This window comes from Olea europaea, chromosome 22 (assembly GCF_002742605.1).
Source record: "Olea europaea var. sylvestris chromosome 22, O_europaea_v1, whole genome shotgun sequence".
NCBI classification, from domain to species: Eukaryota; Viridiplantae; Streptophyta; class Magnoliopsida; order Lamiales; family Oleaceae; genus Olea; species Olea europaea.
This window is the reverse complement of record NC_036258.1, coordinates 14,304,858-14,325,713: the sequence shown is the minus strand read 5'-3', so window position 1 is coordinate 14,325,713 and position 20,856 is coordinate 14,304,858. Positions and strand designations below refer to the sequence as shown.

Genomic DNA, 20,856 nt, shown 5'->3' with positions numbered 1-20,856 from the left:
TTCAATAAATGGTGAGTACATAGTTTGATTTGTACCTTGCCTTCTTGAGAATTATTCTTTATGATTCGAATTTATTAATTAATTGACGTGTATATATATATAGCACACGAAGTTGCACGTCGCAAGACTGAACTCTGAGATGGCTCTGATACTTAAGAAAGTCGAGAAGCTTCTCATACTTATCACTTTGAAAATCAAGTTTATATTTGTAGAAGGAAAATAGAGTGTGAAAATATATACAAAAGTAAGCAAAAATTTGGAATTACCAAGGAAACGGGTTGGCTATTTTGAAGTGTCTTCTAAGGTTGATGTGCTCTGTAGGTTTTTAATTTGTTTTTGGACTAAGAAATTCAAGAAATACCCTTAGCGAAATGGATATTTTATGGAGATCTATTCTAGAAAACTGTCAAGAAAAGTGAAACAGGTTGACCTTTATCCTGAGAACACAAGGGCTCGATCTACGCTTAAGACCAATTACCTTGAAGACCTCGACAACTTTGGAAGCTGTAAGGCAAGCATTGGACAAGTCAAGATCGAGTGATGGTCAGATTTAGTGATCGCTTTGATTGGTACTCCTCCAACTAGGGTTTGTTATCACTACCTAATGATTTTTATTATACTGAATAATTCCATTTGCACACTTAAAAATGTACCGAATTGTTTACTCCCTCTCACATGCACGCGGAATCTATGTGAATAAAAATATACCAAAATGTGGTTACCACTTCCTATTATGAGTAGTCGGCAAGAGATTAGGTTAAAAAATTTGGTACACGTACATCAATTCTATTTGTTATCACTATCTAATGATTTTTATTATACTGAATAATTCTATTTGCACGTTTAAAGGTGTACCGAATTGTTTACTCCCTCTCACATGCACGCGAGATCCGCATGAATAAAAGTATCCCAAAATGTGATCCTCCACCCCCTATAGTGAGCAGTCAGTAACGAATTGAGTAAAAAAAACTCAGTACATGTAGATCATTTCCATTATACTTCTCAAACAAACACATAATGGTCAATTGATTGAAATGAAGAAAAAGAATCCTCTATAAACAATTTCAAATTCTTTTTGAGTGTATAATTTTTTCGTATATATAATTTGTAGTTAAAATTCAATTATTACAAGCATATTTCCCCTTGTCTAAGCTTTTTTTTTTGTTTAAGAAAATTGGTAGGCGTTAAGCTGTCACTATTATGCTTCCTGGCTACAGATGTACCTTTGTTTTCTTTTCAGTTTTAGCCTTTTTTTCTAAGTCTCACCAAAACAAGGAGAATTAGCACTGTGTTTGTTAGTCAACCAATGACTACCTACTGGCTACCATATACATATATGATTATTGTTAAGATTAATGCGCATTTTTGTGATGGGTTATGCTTAAAATAAGCAATAAACACGTTTAATTTGGGCCCACGCACATTCAGAATAAGTTAAAGGGAAAATTATCTAGAACCCTACAATTAAAGATTAATTTTCATAAACAAGGTGGTTGAGTTTCAAATTCAGATTTTAGGTGGTAAATAGGATTTTTAATTGTCATTATTAAAAATTTAATTATATCTAACAACTTTATTTCCGAACCCGATCATTTTTCCGATCCTTTCTCTCTCTCACGATCTCTTCTCTCTCTATATATCATCTCCTTTTTCTACATCACAGATCACCACCTGAGATACCATCACCACCGTCGACATCACTCACAATATCGCCAATGCCATTGCCAGTGACATCAACCAATCCATCAGATCTAGCTATGAAACGACCAATCCATTCAATGACAATACCTCACTCCTATACTCTTCATCTTCTCTCTCTTTACCACCTAATCTACACGCTCCCACCCACCACTTTTGTAACATCTCTCGGCGTTGCTACTGTTGCAAGCAGAAGCGCCTCGCTTCACCTCCGCAACAAAAATGAGAGACTGAATAATGTTCCATCTTGCTTTGCACCTTGCTTCGTCGCCCTGAATTTCCAACCAGCCCCTTTTGCCTAGTACAAGTACTAGCTTAAAAATGGAAAAAATAAGATCTAGTTACATATTTATCAACATTGGCAATTTGGTTCCTTTGGTTTCAAATCGTGTTCTCAGGAATCATGGTAATGAACCTAACTATAGTGGACTTTCACTTCTCGCTGTTCTAACTATGATTTTGATGTATAAGAAGAGTTATACATTTATAGGATTTTTATTAGATTTGTTGTTTAGCAAGAGTTTTGGGGTGGTGGTTGTGTTTTGTAAATGGTGCCTGTGATTTTCTGATCTGTGGTTTGAATCTGTTATTGTTGCTGATGGTATATGCAGTGATGGTTCTTGTTACGCTCCCTATCTGAACCACTTCGAAAAGTCTTCCACTATGTCAGACGAGGTGTCCAACATCTATCTGAAGTGACTCCATCACCAATGTTAGCGAGCTGCTAATACACTGCGAGGCACGAACAATTGTACTGAACCAACCGAAGCGTTCTTGGCTCTAACCCTCGAAGTACAATGCACTCCGACGACCTTTGTCAAAGGATCTGCTGTCGATTTCAAAAAGAGACCTGTGTCAAGATCATCTCTTCCCCTAAAGTTTAATTGATTTGACGTCTCCATGGGCCTAGTTGATGTGACGTATCAACTTTATGTCAACTCAACTCGGGAGAAGTTATTACCCGATTACTTTGTAGACGCGGCTGATTGACGCCTATGAGTAGACGCCTCACACCGTCAAATGCATACACGTGTCCCACATCTAACGGTTCTCCTCAACTATAAATACCCAAAGTTTAACAAGAGACAAAATTAATGAAACTCTTACAACTTAGCTCTTCATAACAAGTAAATATATATTCTCCTCCCCACCCTTTTTCCACAACTTTGGCACTGTTCTGATCACCAGAAGCTAATTTGACCGTTGGAGTGTATGCGACCGTCGCCATCCCCATTAGTTCCGACCGTGTGCATCTGACCATTTGTTGACTGTGCGCAGGTAGGATTATGTGGAGCAACTATCGGTTGGCCACGTGGAAGGTCCAATTTGCGAGGTCAACAGATTGGCGCCGTCTATGAGAATACTTCCCATCTAAAGTTTTACATTCTCCACCGGAAAAGCCGTCAGAAAACCCTTGACTTACCCTGAAAAGGGGACATTCTTGAAAAAGAACAAAGCTAATTGCAGCCTAGATCCTCATCACCCTTAAAAAAGATGTAGATAAGATGAGTTCCAGTAATGAGGACGCATACCCCGCCATGGATGCCTCTGAAGAAGAGGTGCTCCGAAACAATGTCACTCACTAAAGACCCCATCACCGGCGTCGCCGAGGTGAAAGAATGGCCATGCTCACTGAAGGAATGGCCCAAATAGCTGCGGGCATGAGAGAGATTGCAACTCAGAATACGGCGATGCATGAATTCTTCATGCGAGCCCAAGGTCACCAGGGCGCCCAAATGCCCCAAGAATCTTACCCAACTCGCGAAGTCCCTGCGTCTCGTTCCCGAGGCCCTATGAGCCAGCACAGAGTAACCCCCCTCGAGAGAGAAGTGGGTACAAAAGTCACATCCTATGTGCAAGGGAGCCAGCTAGCAGAACCGCAATTGGGGGTAACTTTCCACCAGAATATGAGGCACAAAGGTCAGTCAGTGTTTTTGACTGAATAGAGCGGGACCCTAGTAATAGGTTCCGCTCAGTGGAAAGATCAGTTCGAAAAGGGGGAGAGCAAGAACAAGCACCCCTTCCACCTAGAAATAGAAAGGAGAGAAGAAACATAATTGATTGGGATAGCCGAGGAAGAGCACCTCCACTCCCCCAGAACGTGCAAGATGATGGGGACTCCGAAGGGCCGTATCGATCTTACGAGATTGATGATGATGATGATAATCTCCCTTTCTCAAGGAAAATCCAAGGCTCCCCAATGCCCGCAAACTTCGTACCACCTAAAATCCCCAAGTATGAGGAGAAGGGGACCCGGAGAAGCACCTCACGAAGTACATGATACAGATGAGTCTCAGGGAAGCCTTGCCTGCTTTGAAATACAGAGCCTTCCACTTAACCCTGGCCAGAACAGTGAAGTGTGGTACAGCAGACCGCCTCCTCTAAGCATTAGGAGTTGGCCTGAGCTAAAGAATGCCTTCTTGAACCACTACCTCTCACGTAGAGAAGGAGAGGCCCCAGTGCAACGCCTGCAAGATATGAGGCAAGCCCCTGGAGAAACGCTGAAAAGTTACCTCGCTAGGTTCACGGACGAGATCAGCTACTGCGAGCAGGTCATCGACAGGTAAGCCCTTTCAGCCTTGAAAGGCAACCTCAACATGGACACTTTGTTCTGGAGGGATGTGCTCGGCAAGAATCCTACTACTTATAATGAACTGGTGGAGATGATGAGAATTGAGATCATCAGTGAAGAGATGATTGACCACCGAAATCGTACCGGACGAAGACTCCCTTCGCCTCAGAGACAGTAGGTCGAGGACCCACAGCGCACCTTGTCACCCAACAATGAACCCAAGCAGGGCATACAATAGCTCCCACGTCCGGACAGGCACTAGCTTCTGCCATGCTTAATGCAGTACTAGTATTGGCATACGAGAATGCCCCTGCTGAGGCGGGACCATCTAGGGGTATTTATAGTAATCGAAAGAAGAAGAAGAAGCGGTAAAACAGGCCTTTAGAAGGGGCAAGGTTCTGTAACTTCCACCAACTCTAAGGACATGATACCAGCGAATGTAGAGATGGCCCGCGACGCTCAGATCAGAATAACCTACATTCCTCCGGGAGGGACGAACACCCTCGTAGATCCATCTCCCCGAACAGGGGCGAAAGGAGACAGAGAGATCAATCACCTCGACGAAGAGGATCGAGGGACAGAGAAGAGTCCGGACAGAGAAATCAGGCCCCATTTTCTGGAGGCCAAATCATCAGGGAAATTGACACGATCATCGGGGGACCTCACATCGGCGACAACACGAGGAATGCCCAAAAGAACTACATAAGGAAAGCGAAGGATCCGCCGATGCTCACGTACATCGTCAACCAATCCCAATAAGCCAACAAGATGGCCCCAATTACCTTCTCCCAAAGAGATACACAAGGAGTTCACCACCCCCATTGTGACGCATTAGTAATAAGAGTCGTAGTAGCAAGAAACGGACTCAAACGCATGCTTGTCGACAATGGCAGCTAGGTGAACATACTATTTGTCTCTACCTTCGGCAAAATACAAATTGAACATGGGCTGATCCCCATGATCGACTCACTATTTGAATTTACTGGAGACAGCATCATCCCACGAGGACAGATTACTCTGCCCGTCGAGATGTGTTCAGCTCCCCTAGTGGCCCAATATTTCATGGAGTTTTGGTAGTAGACCACAGGTCAGCCTACCATGTAGTATTGGGCAGACCCGCCTTGAAAGATCTTTGGGCTGTCACCTCCATACATTACCTGTGTATGAAGTTCCTAACTGAGCATGGAATTGCTACGGTTCGAGGCGACCAGATGGGCTCCAGAGCATGTTATCTAAAGTCTCTGTGAAAATTAGAGCCCCGCACTGTTAATGTAATCATAACGGAGGTCGCGAGAGAACCCGACCTGGATGTGAAAATGCTCACACCCCTGAAATAGGGCATACCTCCGAACAGGAGGATGATGTTGACATGGAAGAGCTCCCTGAAGAAAGGCATCCTTTTGATGAATTATACCCCCGAATAACTGGCTTAGGACCAAACGCGACACCAATGGAAGAACTTGAAACTTTCTCCGTCAACCCAGAGGACTCCAATCAGGTCCTGCGGATAGGAAAGTCATTGTCCCCCGAAGCGAAGGAACAAATGATTAGCTTCCTGAAAAGGAACATAGATGTCTTCGCTTGGAAACATGAAGATGTGGCAGGGATAGACCCAAGGATCAGTTGCCATCGCCTAAACATCAACGCCTCCTGTGCCCCACATCGGCAGAAAAGTTAGGCCCTCAACCCGGAGAGGTACGAGGCGCTTAAAGATGAAGTCAACAAGCTTAGCCGCAGTGGCTTCATCAGAGAAGCCTTTTATCCGAAATGGATATCCAACCCGGTCCTTGAGAGGAAGCCTAGCGGGAAATGGAGGATGTACGTAGACTTCACGAACTTAAACAAAGCATACCCTAAGGATAGCTTTCCATTGTTGACGATAGACCAACTTGTGGATTCCACTGTTGGGCATGAACTCTTGTGTTTCATGGATGCGTACTCAGGATACAACCAGGTACCCATGTTTTGACTTGATGAGGAGGCCACATCGTTCATCACGGACAGAGGACTATACTGCTACAAAGTCATGCCCTTCGGATTGAAAAATGCTAGAGCTACATATCAGAGGCTGGTCAACATGATGTTTACCAAACTCATTGGCAAAATCATGGAAGTCTACGTTGACGAAATGCTGGTCAAAAGCCTCCAGGCGAATGAACCCGTAAGTCACCTCGAACAAACCTTTCAGATTCTTAGGAAATACAAAATGAAATTGAACCCCCTCAAATGCACCTTTGGTGTGGCTTCGGGTCAGTTTTTGGGGTACATTGTGAACCAAAGGGGAATCGAGGCAAATTCGATAAAGATTGGGGCCTTACTAGAAATGAGGTTGCCTCAGAAGCCTAAGGAGGTCCGGAGCCTCAATGGTCGGATAGCTGCGCTCAGTCGCTTCATCTCCAGAGCTACTGATAAGAGCCTACCTTTCTTCAAAGTGTTGAAGCAAGGGAAGAAGTTCCAATGAACCGATGAGTGCGAGGAAGCCTTCCAAGCGTTGAAGAAGCACTTAGGAGAGGCGCCTCTGTTATCCAAACCTAAACCACAAGAATCACTACTACTATACTTAGCGGTCTCGGGCGTGGTGGTCAGTGCAGTTGTAGTTAGAGAAGAAGACGACCATCAATTGCCGGTATACTATGTCAGCAAAGCACTACTCCTAGTAGAAACCCTTTACCCGGACATGGGAAAACTAGCACTCGCCCTCATCACTGCATCAAGGAAACTTAGGCCATACTTCCAGGCCCACTCAATCGAAGTTCTCACCAACTTCCCATTGAAGCAGGTACTGCAGAGAACGGAGGCTTCGGGCCACCTGCTAAAATGGGCAATTGAGCTCAGTGAGTTCGACCTACTGTTCCAATCCAAACATGCCATCAAGGGACAAGCCCTTGCAAATTTTGTGGTTGAATTTGTCGTAGCGCCAGAAGTGGAGACGACAATGGAACCAGCCGAGCCCCCAACATGGAACTTGTTCGTGGATGGATCCTCAAGAGAAACTAGCTTCGGAGCTGGGATCGTCTTGGAAAACCCGGAAGGCCACAAGCTAAATTGCACAGTAAGGTTCGACTTTAAAGCCTCGAACAACACAGCCAAATATGAGGCTCTTCTAGCAGGTCTTAGACTCCCAAAATAAATGCAGATCAGAGGGCTCCTGGCAAGCAATGACTCTCAACTTGTGATGAGTCAAGTCAACGGGAACTTTGCCACCAAAGACAGTAGCATGACTGCATATTTAAGATTGGTCCTGGACCTATTCCCACATTTCGAGAGGTTCAGATTGATCTATGTCCCACGCATCGAGAACACTCATGCAAACGCTTTGTCAAAATTGGTCAGCAACAAAAACTCAGAGCTGCTAAAGATAGTCCCCATTAAACACTTGTCAAAGCCCTCTATCTCTAAAGTTGAAGAGTTACTATGGATAGAAAGTACCCCAGTATGGATGCAACCCAGCATGGTCTATCTTAAGGATCAATCACTATCAGCTTCAAGAAGCAATGCGAGGAAGTTAAGAAGGAGAGCCGCAAACTTCATCCTACATGAGGATGTCCTCTACAAAAGAGGCTTTGCCTCACCACTTTTTCGATGTGTAGAAGGGAAATAAGCCACATATATACTCAGGGAGATCTACGAGGGGATCTGTGAAAATCACTCCGGGGAAATAGCTCTGGCACACAAAGTGCTCCGACAAGGCTACTTCTAGCCAACCCTCAAAAGGGACACTTGCCAATCCGTTCAAAAATGTGATTAGTGCTAGCGCTTCTCAAATATTTAAAGACAGCATTCTCAAAGCCTCTCCATGGTCACCAGTCTATGGCCATTTGCCAAATGGGGTATCGACTTTATTGGTCCACTTCCAAAAGGAAGATGAAGCGCAACTTTTGCCATTGTCGTCATTGACTACTTCACCAAGTGGGTCGAGGCTGACCTCTTGCCAAGATCATCGAGGCAAATACTACAAAGTTCATCTGGAAGAACATCATTTGCAGGTTCGACATTCCCCACTCCTTAGTGTTCGACTATGGGAAACAGCTCAATAACAAGAAGATACGAGACTTATGCAAGGAATTAGGGATAAAAAAGGATTTCTCGACGCCTCATCACCCCAAGCAAATGGGCAAGTTGAGGCATTGAACAAAACTATCAAGTATACCCTGAAAAGGAAGCTTGACGCCTCGAAGGGAGTGGGGGTTGATGAGCTTCTCCACATTCTCTGGGCCATCCGCACAACTAGCCGAACTGCTACAGGAGAGACACCCTTCTCGATGACCTACAGAGTTGAAGCCATGAGCCCTGTCGAGGTAAGGGTCACATCGCATTGTCGGATACACTTCAATGAGATCGATAACGACGAAACTCGAATGAGCGAACTCCACCTCCTCGAAGAAATGAGGGATACCTCCCAAGTAAAACTGGTTAAGTATCAAAGGAAGATGACCCGCTATTGCAACTCCAAAGTAAAAAATTGAACTCTTCAGCTGGGGGACCTCGTCCTTAGGAGGGTCTTCCAATCGTCAAAGCCAATTGGAGCCGGAGTGTTTGGACCAAATTTGGAGGGTCCTTATCGCATCTGTAAGGAGTCCCGACCTGGTACTTTTGAAATCGAAGATATGACAAGGAGAATACTGTCTCATCAATGGAACATCGAACACTTGAGAAAGTACTATCAATGATGAACATATGTTCTGATCCGATCTCGATGCTGTCTAATATGTGTGTAACGATCCGATTTCATTTGTAACTCCCCTATCTTGCCAAGTGTTGAAATTACCTTAGTGATGGATGATTTAACCTCAAAGTAATGATAGTTCAGCTCTTTATGTCTAATCAGTTAATGAGTTGTTGCCTCGGTTATGTAATATGTTATTGTTCCGATCTCCTTCTATCGACTGGTTATCGGTAAGTGGTGCTTATTGTTTGCTTACGTGTTTGTCATTCATATACTCAAGTATAAACAGCTCAACACAATGAAAAGGCAGAAGCAACAATACTTAAACAAAAATTTTCATTTCATTCATTTGAAACTGAATTACAAAAGAGGCCGAAGCCATTACATGAATAACCCTATTCTACTAGGGCATCATCCGCACCAGCCTCCGCCTCACCTCTCTCCGGGACCTCTTGAGCCTCCTCGACAAACCTTTTAGGCCCACCGAACTCTGCCTCCAAAAGAGGTTATGTCCAGAGCAGGGTGTACCTCTTTTAGCCGATCCAACAGTCCTTGGGCACTCCAAGAAGCCCAGTAATTGGCAAAGTCGTCGTACAAGGGGTGCTCCTCGAAATGGTCGATAAAGCTTTGTACTGCCACCTCCTCTGCTGACTTCATCTCCCCCTTCAGGGAGGCAATCTCCTCAGCCTGGGCCTCTGCCCTCTGCCTCACCTCAGCTTTTTCTTTATTCGAGGCCTCCAGAGCCTCCGTAACGAGCCGGTGGTGCTCATTGGCATGATCCACCCTTCTGGTCATTACAGCTACCTGACACTCCACTTCATAGAGCTCCTTCTTCAGCTACTCAATCTCCCCCTTAGCAGCCGCTAGCTGGGCCTCGACTTCTTTTCTTACTTTCTCTTCCTCCGAGGCCTTGGCCCGGGCCTCCCACACCGCGTCCCCATAATACATCGCCTCCTTAAGGCGCTTGTCGAGGTCCTCCCTCTTAGCATTGAGGTCTTTCACCAAGCCCTCAAGTTGGATGCTTGTGCTTAGGGCCCAGACCACACTGGTATTGTTGGCAGCCATGAGGTCTTCGATGGTACATGTGGTAGTGTGATCTCTCCATTCCTCTGTCCAATACTTGTTGTGGACCACTGCCACTACCGTCGTTTCTAGAAGAAGAGCTCCAGCACCTCTTTCACTGGCTCCTTTGAATTTGTGCCCAAGAAGTCCTCCTCCTTTGAAGGACGGGCTCTTTTCCCCTTCGGCTGCCCGAAAATTGGGCAATTGGAACAGTGTAGTTGTAGCTGGGGTAGGGAAAGCCTCGGAGGGTGCAGGTGTTCTCTTCGGGATGGCCACCCGATAGGTATGGTGGTCTGCTTCAGGACCGGGGGCGGCCTTGCCACTGTTGGGCGCTTCAAAGGGCCAACAAACTTCTTGCCTTTCCGCAGCAAGTTGGCCTCCGGATCCTCCGCCACCTCTTCCTCTGTCGGAGGCTAGAGCCTCTTGCTGGCATCCACCAGATCCTCCATCTGCTTCTTGTATGCAGAGGAGAAGGTCTTCAAGGCTCTAGCCTCAGTCATCATCTTCTGGATCGTCTTGAAGTCAGCCCTCAGAGGCATCTTCTTGTTAAAGTTATCTGCAAAGAGAAAGGAAAATTATTACAAGTGTAAAGGGTCAGGAAAATTACTAGAGTATTCACTTCGGGAATTTTACCTTGAAAAGTCATCAGATCGTGCGTCACGAAGTGAATGTTCTTCTTGATCAGCTGGTGGTATGACCTTTTCTTCGGAGGCAGCTGATAAATGATGTAGATGATATCAAAGTCGTCGGTGGATATCTCACACCAAGAAAGAGTACCTTCAAAAGCAAACAAATATCAGTTAGGATCTGAACCAAAGAAGAATAAACGTAAATGCAAAGCAACCAGTACTCACTAAATGTAGAATATTTCGTGGCGACCGTTAGAGGCGCCAGGGGGTCTCCCTCCATCATGTTCCATCTCCTGGCAGCCCAGCACCACAAGCTCTTCCACTTCTTAATGGAGCTCGACAGATCAAGCATGAATGGAGTATGGGAACCCCATGAGGTCAAGTAATACCAGCCCATGGTCTTATCCTCTCCAACCATTACCTTGGGGATGTAGAAGGTCTGGCAGACAGAAAAGGGCATCTCTACCCCAAGCGACGCCTTCCTCCACAACATCCAGGAGCCCACCATTTGGCTCCAGGAGTTCGGGTTCAACTGGGTCGAAGCTAAACCATAAGACCTAAGCACTAGGTGGAAGAAAGGATGGATCGAAAGCCTAAGGCCAGCCCTAAGAATTGCTTCACTAATTGCCACACACCCTGCCTGGGGTAGCAGGCCCTCTCATCGGGTTCGGGTAGGATCAAATCTACACTGTCTGGAATCCTATACTCCGCCCTAAGTCAATTGAGATCGGCATTTTTCAACTTAGAGAGGTAATCCGACACCCCCAATGCACAGATGTGTCTATTGAGCTATCAAGCATCCTCCAGATATTCTCCCCCCCAATTATTGCTTTGAAAATTTCGAAGGAGGTCGCTAAAGTGGGCTCATCCATTCGTACTAATTCTAGCTCCCTCCCCGAGCTACCACTACCCTCAGAAGCCATTTTTTTCAGAAATGAAAAATGTCAAATACTTACTGAAACTCACGAAATGAGGGTTCCACAATCGAAAATGGTCAGGGCACGCTGTGGAGTCGTCAGAAAATGGAGTTTTCGTTGGAAAATGCTTGAATAATGTCGAAAAATACTTGTAGAACGTCGAAAAATGCAAGAGTTTTGAGAGCAAATGGAGTTTCTGATTTCGCAAAAGTGAAAAACTCCCCAAATGCTCAAGTCTGCCTTTTATAGGACATCCTAGCTTATCTCCACCGTTGAATTCAAATGCAATCAATCTGGGCTGTCAGTCGCATCATCAAACTACGCCGTTGAAATGAAACGCCAGATTTGATCTACGCCCAGGATCCGGTTGTGCCCTTCACGCTCACGTAGAATGCGTCGCCTCGATCACCATCTGCCGTCTACAATAAGTAGCTACAGCAGCCTTTTTAGGGAATGGGTATCGCACGCAACTGTCGCCTTAGAAATATGCGGCAGCTGTCAAATCATTTAACGTCAGAAATGTTTGCCTCAGATCGAGCTGATGAGCCCCTTACTCAGCTTTACAAAGCTTATGCGCCTCGATCACTGCATCCCCTCTTAAGCTTTACAAAGCCTTAGTCATCTCCCAATGCGTCGTCCCATGTGGGTCAGCGCACCAGTGACAGATGGGCTCCTCACAGGTTCACAAAGCTTTGACGCACCTGATGCGATGTCCCTTGTGGGTCATCGCCTCGGTCACTGCATCCCCTCTTAAACTTTACAAAGCCTTAACCATCTCCCAACGAGTCGTCCCATGTGGGTCAGTGCACCTGTGACAGATGGGCTCCTCACAGCTTCACAAAGCTTTGACACACCTGACGCGAAGTCCCATGTGGGTTATCGCCTCGATCCCTGCATCCCCTTTTAAGCTTTACAAAGCCTTACCCATCTCCCAACGCATTGTCCCCTGTGGGTCAACGTACCAAGGATAGTTGAGCTCCTCACAGCTTTACAAAGTTTAGACGCACCTAACGCAAAGTCCCCTGTGGGTCATCGCCTCGGTAGCTGCATCCCCTCTTAAGCTTTACAAAGCTTTAGCCATCTCCCAACGCGTCGTCCCCTGTGGGTCAACGCACCAAGGACGATGAGCTCCTCACAACTTTACAAAGTTTAGGTGCACCTGACGCGAAGTCCCATGTGGGTCATCGTCTCGGTAGCTGCATCCCCTCTTAATGTTTACAAAGCTTTAGCTATTTCCCAACGCGTCGTCCCCTTTGAGTCGGCATATCGGTTATGCATAAGCTCTTTCCTTAGACAGTAATGAAGCTTTGTCCGCAAAAAAATATGTCCCGACCTTCTTCTCTTCGGTGAACACAGAAAACCATCCCACAAGCTCTCACAAACCACGATTCCTATTCCAAGGCAGACATACCAAAAAAATAAGTCCACCCATGATATAAATATTCATGCCTGAACTTGGGGGGACCACTGTTACACCCCCTATCTGAACCACTTCGAAAAGTCTTCCACTAGCTCAAACGAGGAGTCCAACACCCATCCGAAGTGGATCCTAAGTAACTCCATCACCGATGTTGGCAAGCCGCTAACACGCTGTGAGGCATGAACGATTGTACTAAACCAACCGAAGCATTCTTGGCTCTTACCCCCGAAGTACAATGTACTCCGACGACCTCTGTCAGAGGATCCATCGTCAATTTCAGAAAGAGATCTGTGTCAAGATCCTCTCTTTTCCCAAAGTTTAATTGATTTGACGTCTCCATGGACCTAGTTGATGTGAATATCAACTTTATGTCAACTCAACTCAGGAGAAGGTATTACCCGCCCACTCTGTAGACGCGGCTGATTGACGCCTATGAGTAGACGCCTCACACCGTCAGATGCATACATGTGTCCCACATCTAACGGTTCTCCTCAACTATAAATACCCAAGGTTTAACAAGAGGCAAAGGTAATGAAACTCTTACAACTTAGCTCTTCAGAACAAGTAAATATATATTCTCCTCCCTACCCTTTTTGCAAAACATTGGCACTGTTCCAATCACCAGAAGCTAACTTGACCGTCGGAGTGTATGCGGCCATCACCACCTTCACTAGTTCCGGCCGAGTGCATCTGACCATTTGTTGACTGTGCGCAGGTAGGATTATGTGGAGCAGCTATCAGTTGGCCACGTGGAGGATCCAATTTACGAGGTCAACAGTTCTATTGTCGTTGGTGCATGTGATAGTGGTAAGGTGGTGCACATTTAGTTCTTGACGTTGATGGAAATGGTAGTGGCGACGAAAATCGAGTTTGATTGTTAGTGTGAAATCCGCAAGCGTACGGGATCGTTAACAAATAATAGATTTGAATAAGTTGAGAGTATCGTCTCATAGGGAATAAATTCAATTCAAATTTACTAGTTATGTAAGAAATTCAAATTATGTAAACAAAAGAGAATTTGATTTTGTGATGTTATGCTAAATTATCTGAGAGAGTAATAAAAGTTTGATTTTTCATTAAATTATTGATAATTGTATCGTATCTAGAATCCACCTATTGGTATCTATTTCAATTCCTGATTAGCAATCTAGTTTCGTTCGTGCGTTCTTGACAATTGACAAAGCTAATGTATTTAATTTTTTTCAAGACAAATTAATTTTATTTGAACCACAACCCGAATATGTTCTTAGCCCAAATTCGAATAATTAGAATGCCTTAAAATTTAGTTTATCTATATTATTGTACACGTAATAAATGTTATTCCTAACATCTATTGCACATATGTTAATTTTGTCATGTTCTAAACTTATTGAGTTTTCAACACTACAACAAGCAACTAATTATTTAATTGGTGGCCAATCAATTAAGCTCATGTTTGGCCCCTACTCTCATTCTCATTTTTCCCTCTCTTATTTTTAACCACACAATCTTTCATAAAATAATATTACTTTCAGATTAAAAACTTTTCATTCTTTTTCAACCACATATTTTTCAAAAAAAATATTATTCCAACCATGAAAATTTAGAAAGAATAGGGACCAAACGAGGGCTAAATAATGCAATAGATATGCTAAATTAATCCAGAAACACAAGAAATAATAAATTGTTAGTTTTGAATTAGAAATAAATAACAAATAGGGTTCATCTTCATTCAATACAAAAGCGGATCTAGTCTAACATATTAATATATAAATTACAAGAAAAATAATGAAAAAATATCACCCGAATCATGAAAGAATACAAAAGATGTCGATTTTCAAATCCAAAGTTGAATTCTTCAATTTCTTGATGTAATTAACCTTCAATTCTTACTAGGTCTTGATCTCCTCTCTCAAAATATAGTAATAAACTTCTTGTATTTGATGATACTATTGCATATGAAGAGGCAAGAGATGGTTTTTCATATATATAGCCCTTAATTTCTATTTATAATAGTCAGAAATAGGTCAAAATTGCGTCCGATTGAGTTCCAAAAGAGTTTGAATCGCGAAAGGAAACTGCTGATTCACACGCTATTGTCCTTGAATAGTTTTCGATATTTTGATCATAACTTTCACTTTCAATATTTGATTGAGGTGATACAAAATACGTTGAAAAGTTAACTCAAAGGACTACAATTCTATTTCATATACAATTTTTCTAATTCGAACGTTTCCTATCCGAAAAATGGGTTTCAAGTTGAGGATAAAAATTCGGAGCATAACTTCTTCAGCCAGAAATTGATTTGTGCCAATAATTCAACTCTATCTCACCCCTTTGACCTCCAATTGCATCCATTTGATCCTATATGATCTTAAATCATCATTTTATGGTTGAAATCAACTATTGAATATTTACACTTTGTTCCCCAAACATTGAATTTCTTTTGTTTTTCCCCTTTTCGTTCATTTCTTCCAACTGCACAAATTTGCATTGAATTCAATCTAATAAACGTAATTAACACAAAATTAAGCTATAACTCATTTAAATTACTAACAAATACTCCAATTTGATGACTTAAATAAGTATATAAAATACACTTATCAATAACCAAGTCTATCTTCATCGTGATTGTCTGTGATTAGATCTATGTTAATTAAAACTATCTATGACTTGGTTACATACGATCACAAATTAAACTCACATGACCACAGATTGTCATAATGAAGACAAATTTGATCACGACTAGTTACAAATAACACAGGTCAATGAAGGTAATATTTATAGTTGTGAATTTGAGCTGAGGTAGTAATGATGGTGCATTGGAGGTAAAGGTCGTGGTTACTGGTGGAGAATTGTGGTGCTGGATTGAGGTGTATATAGATTTATTTGTGGTAATCTTGTGACCAAGTATGACTTTAATGTGATTGGTTGTGACCAATTTTGTGTTAATTGAGAGTAGGTGTGACTTGATCACATATTGCCACAGTTAAGATTAACCTGATCACAGATTAAATTTAATTTATTTGGAGTGGGTGGGGTGAATATGTAAATTAAATTAAATTTATTATTATTATTATTATTATTATTATTTACCACCTAATTTATGAAATGTATTTTCTATATATAAGAGTTATGTATTGTTCCCAAGTTAAAGTTAAAACACTAACATTCAGAACTTTTTAACATGAGCTATCCCAAATATGCTAAATAATCGACAGAAGGGAAGTGACAACGAGGTGGATAAATTACAGTCGATTGACAGTGACGGAGTCAGGACTTGGGTCTAATGGTGGACTAGTTTAATAACTAAAAAAATTTCAAACCACTAATAATATTAAAAGTTAAAAATAAATAAAAAGTCATATAAATTTATTTATTTATTCCCCTCAAATTTCGATGGAGCTAGGTACGCCATTGGCCCCAAATTAGCTATATATCTAATTAAGCAATGGTCAGGTACTACATAAATCAGAAATGTCATTTAGAATGGTCAGACATGATGTACATTAGAAGATTAGCGTTATTTTTCTAATTTAAGTCGCATTCGACATGCTATGATTGCAAGACTATTACTCGATGATGATTTATAACCATTCATGTTACGGTAGAATTACTGTTACATTATTTAATGAATAAAAAATACATTTTAATTTTATTGAATAATGTGATAATGACTCTACTATCACATAAATCATTGCTAATGAATATCATTACTCTTTTATATAAGAAAAAGTAAAAGAATAAAAAGAGTAAATATTTTCTTAGTATTTTTGCTTCTTCTTTTTTTTTTTTTCTTTTTTTTTTAATGTTGGAACGTTGTTGCGTGTGAACCAAGTAAGAATATTTTTTGTTGAGTTGGTAAGATAGCAACCAAAAGTTTAATAATGTTAAAAGTATAGTGGTAATTATTTCAAAATCATCATTGAGTTCTCTTTTGATGATAGATAGTGAAACTAAGTAAATGGAAATAAGTGTGAATTTTTATACACGCACATAATGATTTTCACAATTAGGATCTCGGTCATGATTGCATATCTAAGGACTTCAAATGTGATGCTTCATCACTTTCTCATCTCTCGAGCACAAACCTTGACAGTGATAGAACATAAAAATATTATTTTCTCTATCTCGTTTAAAAAAAAAAAAAAAAAGTTGAATTCCAACCTTGAAATCCCCACCGTCCCGCCCTTTGAGCTTTGTAAGAGAGGTAAATTGCGAAATGTGCCCCCAGCAGATCAAGGAATAAGAGCTACCTGTACATTGCGCTTGCAAGCTATCTCATTTTAATTCTTCCATGTAGAAGGGAGAAGGTTGAAGAGTAGTTGAATTGCATCATACTTCATCATCTTTATATTCATGATTATAATATGCGCTTGAATTGAAAAGAGTCACTTCTTAAAACACAATACTATTTAACTAATCTCGTTGTCTACTTAAAGCCTAATCGGTAGTGATTATGAAAACTGATTTTTTGATCGTTAGAGGAAAAAGTGGGTCCCAATTCCACATATGAGTGAAGAAGTAAAAAATGACGGCTGAAATAGTGAAATAACTATCAAAAATTTGATTTTTTTTAGATGGAAAATTGCTACCAAGTGAGAGCTTAATTGTATCCCACATTAATAATTTTTTGCAACAATCATATTTTAGCACTACTATCAAAATTGGAGGAACGTAAAAGTCGTCTATTGTGTTATATAATCAATAAGATAAATTAATTGTCGACTTCTCTATTGTGTTATATAATCAATAAGATAAATTAATTGTCGACTTCGCTACAATGAGACTTTAACATTTCGAATGTGTCTTTTGAATTTTTAACATTTTGTATCACTTAAATTATACTTAATGTCAAAAAGAGATCTCTTAATATTTTTTTTACTTAATAAAGCATTAATATTCATTTATTAGAACAATTTAGTTAAACAACTCGACCATCTATTTGACCAACTCAACCATATTGAGTTGATGCAAAAACTCTAATCTTATATATTTTTGTCTTTTATGCTTCCCTATTCTTCGTTATTTGTATATATGTTACATCCCACTCATTTATAGTCAAAAATCAAAAGTTGGCTTGTCAAAGTCACAATCATATAAGTATTAAAATGAAATAAATTATTTTATTGGGCTTAATTTATTATGAAAAATATTTTGAGGGGTTTAAGATGTATAAAATTTAAAGTCGGGATTCATTTTTCTAATATTGAAAGTCAAATGACTAAATATTATGTAAGTTAATTAAATGAAGGACTTGATTTGCAATTATTGGGTTAGTGGAGGACATGTGCTATTAGATAACTATTAGACCAATTTTCATTTGGTATATACACAATTAGACATACAGAAAACTGAGGGAAACGTGTATAGAGGCAGAAAATCAGGGGAAAAAAAAAGGAAAAAAAAAAAAAAAAGAGGAAACAGCAGGAAAAAAAAAGAAAAAAAAATGGCCAAGTTGGTAGAAAATAAGTGGTATCAAAGCATGGTTTTGAAAATTTTCATTGTTTATGCATTTGTATATCATACATATTCAGTGTGTATGATCATATGTTGTGGTGGCAAAAATCACAAGCTCTCAAGCTTTTGTTATTTGATTGTTTGGAACCTAAAATGATAAAAACATATTTTTAGTGGATTCGAAAATGATTAGTATATAAGTATAGTAGTTGTAATGATTTGATGGTTGAAAATGTTGAATTGTTTGATTGGTACGGTGGCATATGTAATCTTGTACATATTAAGAGTGCAACATTAAATATATACCAATTTGGAATTAGAGTTTTAATGATTTTGTAGGGTATCTATCTATATACATTTGAAGGAATGGAGTATACAATTCCCTAAGTAGTAAATTATTTGACGGATTATATGATCCTTTAGTGTATATATAGAAAAATATTTAATTATAACTTGCACAATAAATACTGGAAAATGATATTATATATGAGTGATTGGTGACAATCATGTAAGGAATTTTAATTATCTTGGGAAGCTACGTGATTAATGGTGTTATCTAAATTTTGTGGTGATTTGTGGGCACTTATATGGGATGATGATAGAGAATCATGATGGTGTATGTTTATGCTATATGATAAGAAATTGTAAAAGACAAAACGATGATTTGTTGATTGATAGACAACAATGTATTATTGTATATCTTAGGAGTCCATGGGATTAATATTTAGGAGATTCAAATTATGTCAATTATTTATGAGTTGTTTGATTATAAGGAATATAAGTAAATGGGGATCAAATTTCAAAATAGTCACTTATTATGGGTAATTTGTTGCTTAAGGAATTGAATTAAATGAATATGTACATTTAGACATGTTTATGTGATTTTTTATTTTTTTTCAAATGGAGTAGAGAATGGTAGAGTTGGAATTTATTGAGATTGGATTATTAACATATGAAATCCTCGTGGTATTTGTGAAAAGATTCGTGTGATAAATATGGAAGTTATTATCTTGTGATGTTAAAGGAAAACAATATGATTAGATGTTTTAGATCCTACGATGTGACGATAAATAATAATATTACCTCATCATAACATGATACCGTGAATAACAAGTAAATGAATGTTATGGTTGTACCATAGCAAAATAGTCTGATAATATGTTTGGGTTATTAAGTCAATTAATTATTTCACAACCATTTGTTGATTATTATGTTATGTTACCTACAATTTGGAAGGTTCGAGTTAAATTTTGAAATTAAGGTGAATTTGATGAATTTTTAGTGAAGTAAAGTTTGGGTTATTTTCGATTGTATTTAACTCTGAGACGACTGTCAAATGTAAATATTACTCATTGTGAAATATTAGCTTTAGATTGCACTGTCTCCATTAAAGGTCTTTTATGCGATATACAAGAAGGCTAATGCATTAGTGATAGATCAACGGCCTATTTATCAATTAAGAGTATCTAATGGATTAAATGTTATTATTGTCTCTTCATAGAAAGAAAGAACGTCAAAATTTGTATGGGTCTAGAAATGCAAAAAAATAATAAATAAATAAATAAAATTGCAATTAGGAGTTTGGAACTGATTAAATTCGGAGGAAATATTTGCTTTTATATCTAAAGATGATAAGTGATTGATTTATGATAATGAATTACGGTAGGGTTCAGCAAGTGTTCTGAATAAAATGATAAATTATGGATTATACTGTAAATTGTTGAAGAGAAATTATTAAAATATGATTTAGAGTTGGCTATATTAGGTCGACAATTAGGAATTATTGAATTAAGTATAATGGGCTAGGTAATTAAGTTAAATGAGGACAAATTAGTTTAAATGATTAAATGAACTTTAGAAACCGCTTAAACATGAAAAGATTAAGCTTTGGTATCGCCTATTTAGTTATTGAAATTACTTAAAATAGTTAATTGTTAATCTAAAAATTATATCATATTTCAAGTAGCGATACAGATATCGGGACAGCTTACCAACCAAGTTGATTTTGTATGCATAGTTCCGTGAGTGGAAAAACTTAATAATTTCAAAATATTTATAAATTATGTATTATTAAGTTATGTACAATTATGTGAATTTTTTGTTCAGTTACATGATTACCATGAAATTTCCTTTTACTATGATACATGTGGAATTTCAACGATTATATATAGTACATTTTTTAATTAGATTGTGTGGCGTATGTAATATTGAGTTCGATCAGAAAAGTACCTATAATTATATACTTCTCTTAGTTCATTGAAGAACCTTGGCCGTGTTTTATAATACGCTGAGGGGTTTCAAATTGTGGATGAATGGGCCTTGGCCGTGTTTTAGAATTGATTATCAGAGGTCTTGAGACCATCTTTCGTTCATAGAGGGGGCCAAAGACTCGTTACTAAAGTTCTTAGTTTGAGGGGCGGATTATAGATTTTAGTCAGAAGATACATTTTTTG

General features: G+C 39.9%; 1 protein-coding gene across 1 annotated transcript; it reads left to right on the top strand.

Moving 5' to 3' along the window:
- The first annotated feature begins 6,377 nt into the window (after positions 1-6,377).
- On the top strand, positions 6,378-7,871 carry LOC111371181. Its single transcript, XM_022993085.1, has 3 exons — positions 6,378-6,721; positions 6,857-7,322; positions 7,407-7,871. Exons 1-3 carry the CDS (start codon positions 6,378-6,380, stop codon positions 7,869-7,871), a joined length of 1,275 nt encoding a protein of 424 aa, XP_022848853.1.
- The last annotated feature ends 12,985 nt before the right edge of the window (positions 7,872-20,856 follow it).

What these genes read in the sequence shown, in the direction of transcription:
- LOC111371181 (XM_022993085.1), top strand. Translation starts at nt 6,378, where the DNA reads ATGGAAGTCTACGTTGACGAAATGCTGGTCAAAAGCCTCCAGGCGAAT. An exon ending in GTGTTGAAGCAAGGGAAGAA is followed by an intron (nt 6,722 to 6,856) that starts GTTCCAATGAAC and finishes CGTGGTGGTCAG; the next exon opens with TGCAGTTGTAGTTAGAGAAG. An exon ending in GCCACAAGCTAAATTGCACA is followed by an intron (nt 7,323 to 7,406) that starts GTAAGGTTCGAC and finishes AAATAAATGCAG; the next exon opens with ATCAGAGGGCTCCTGGCAAG.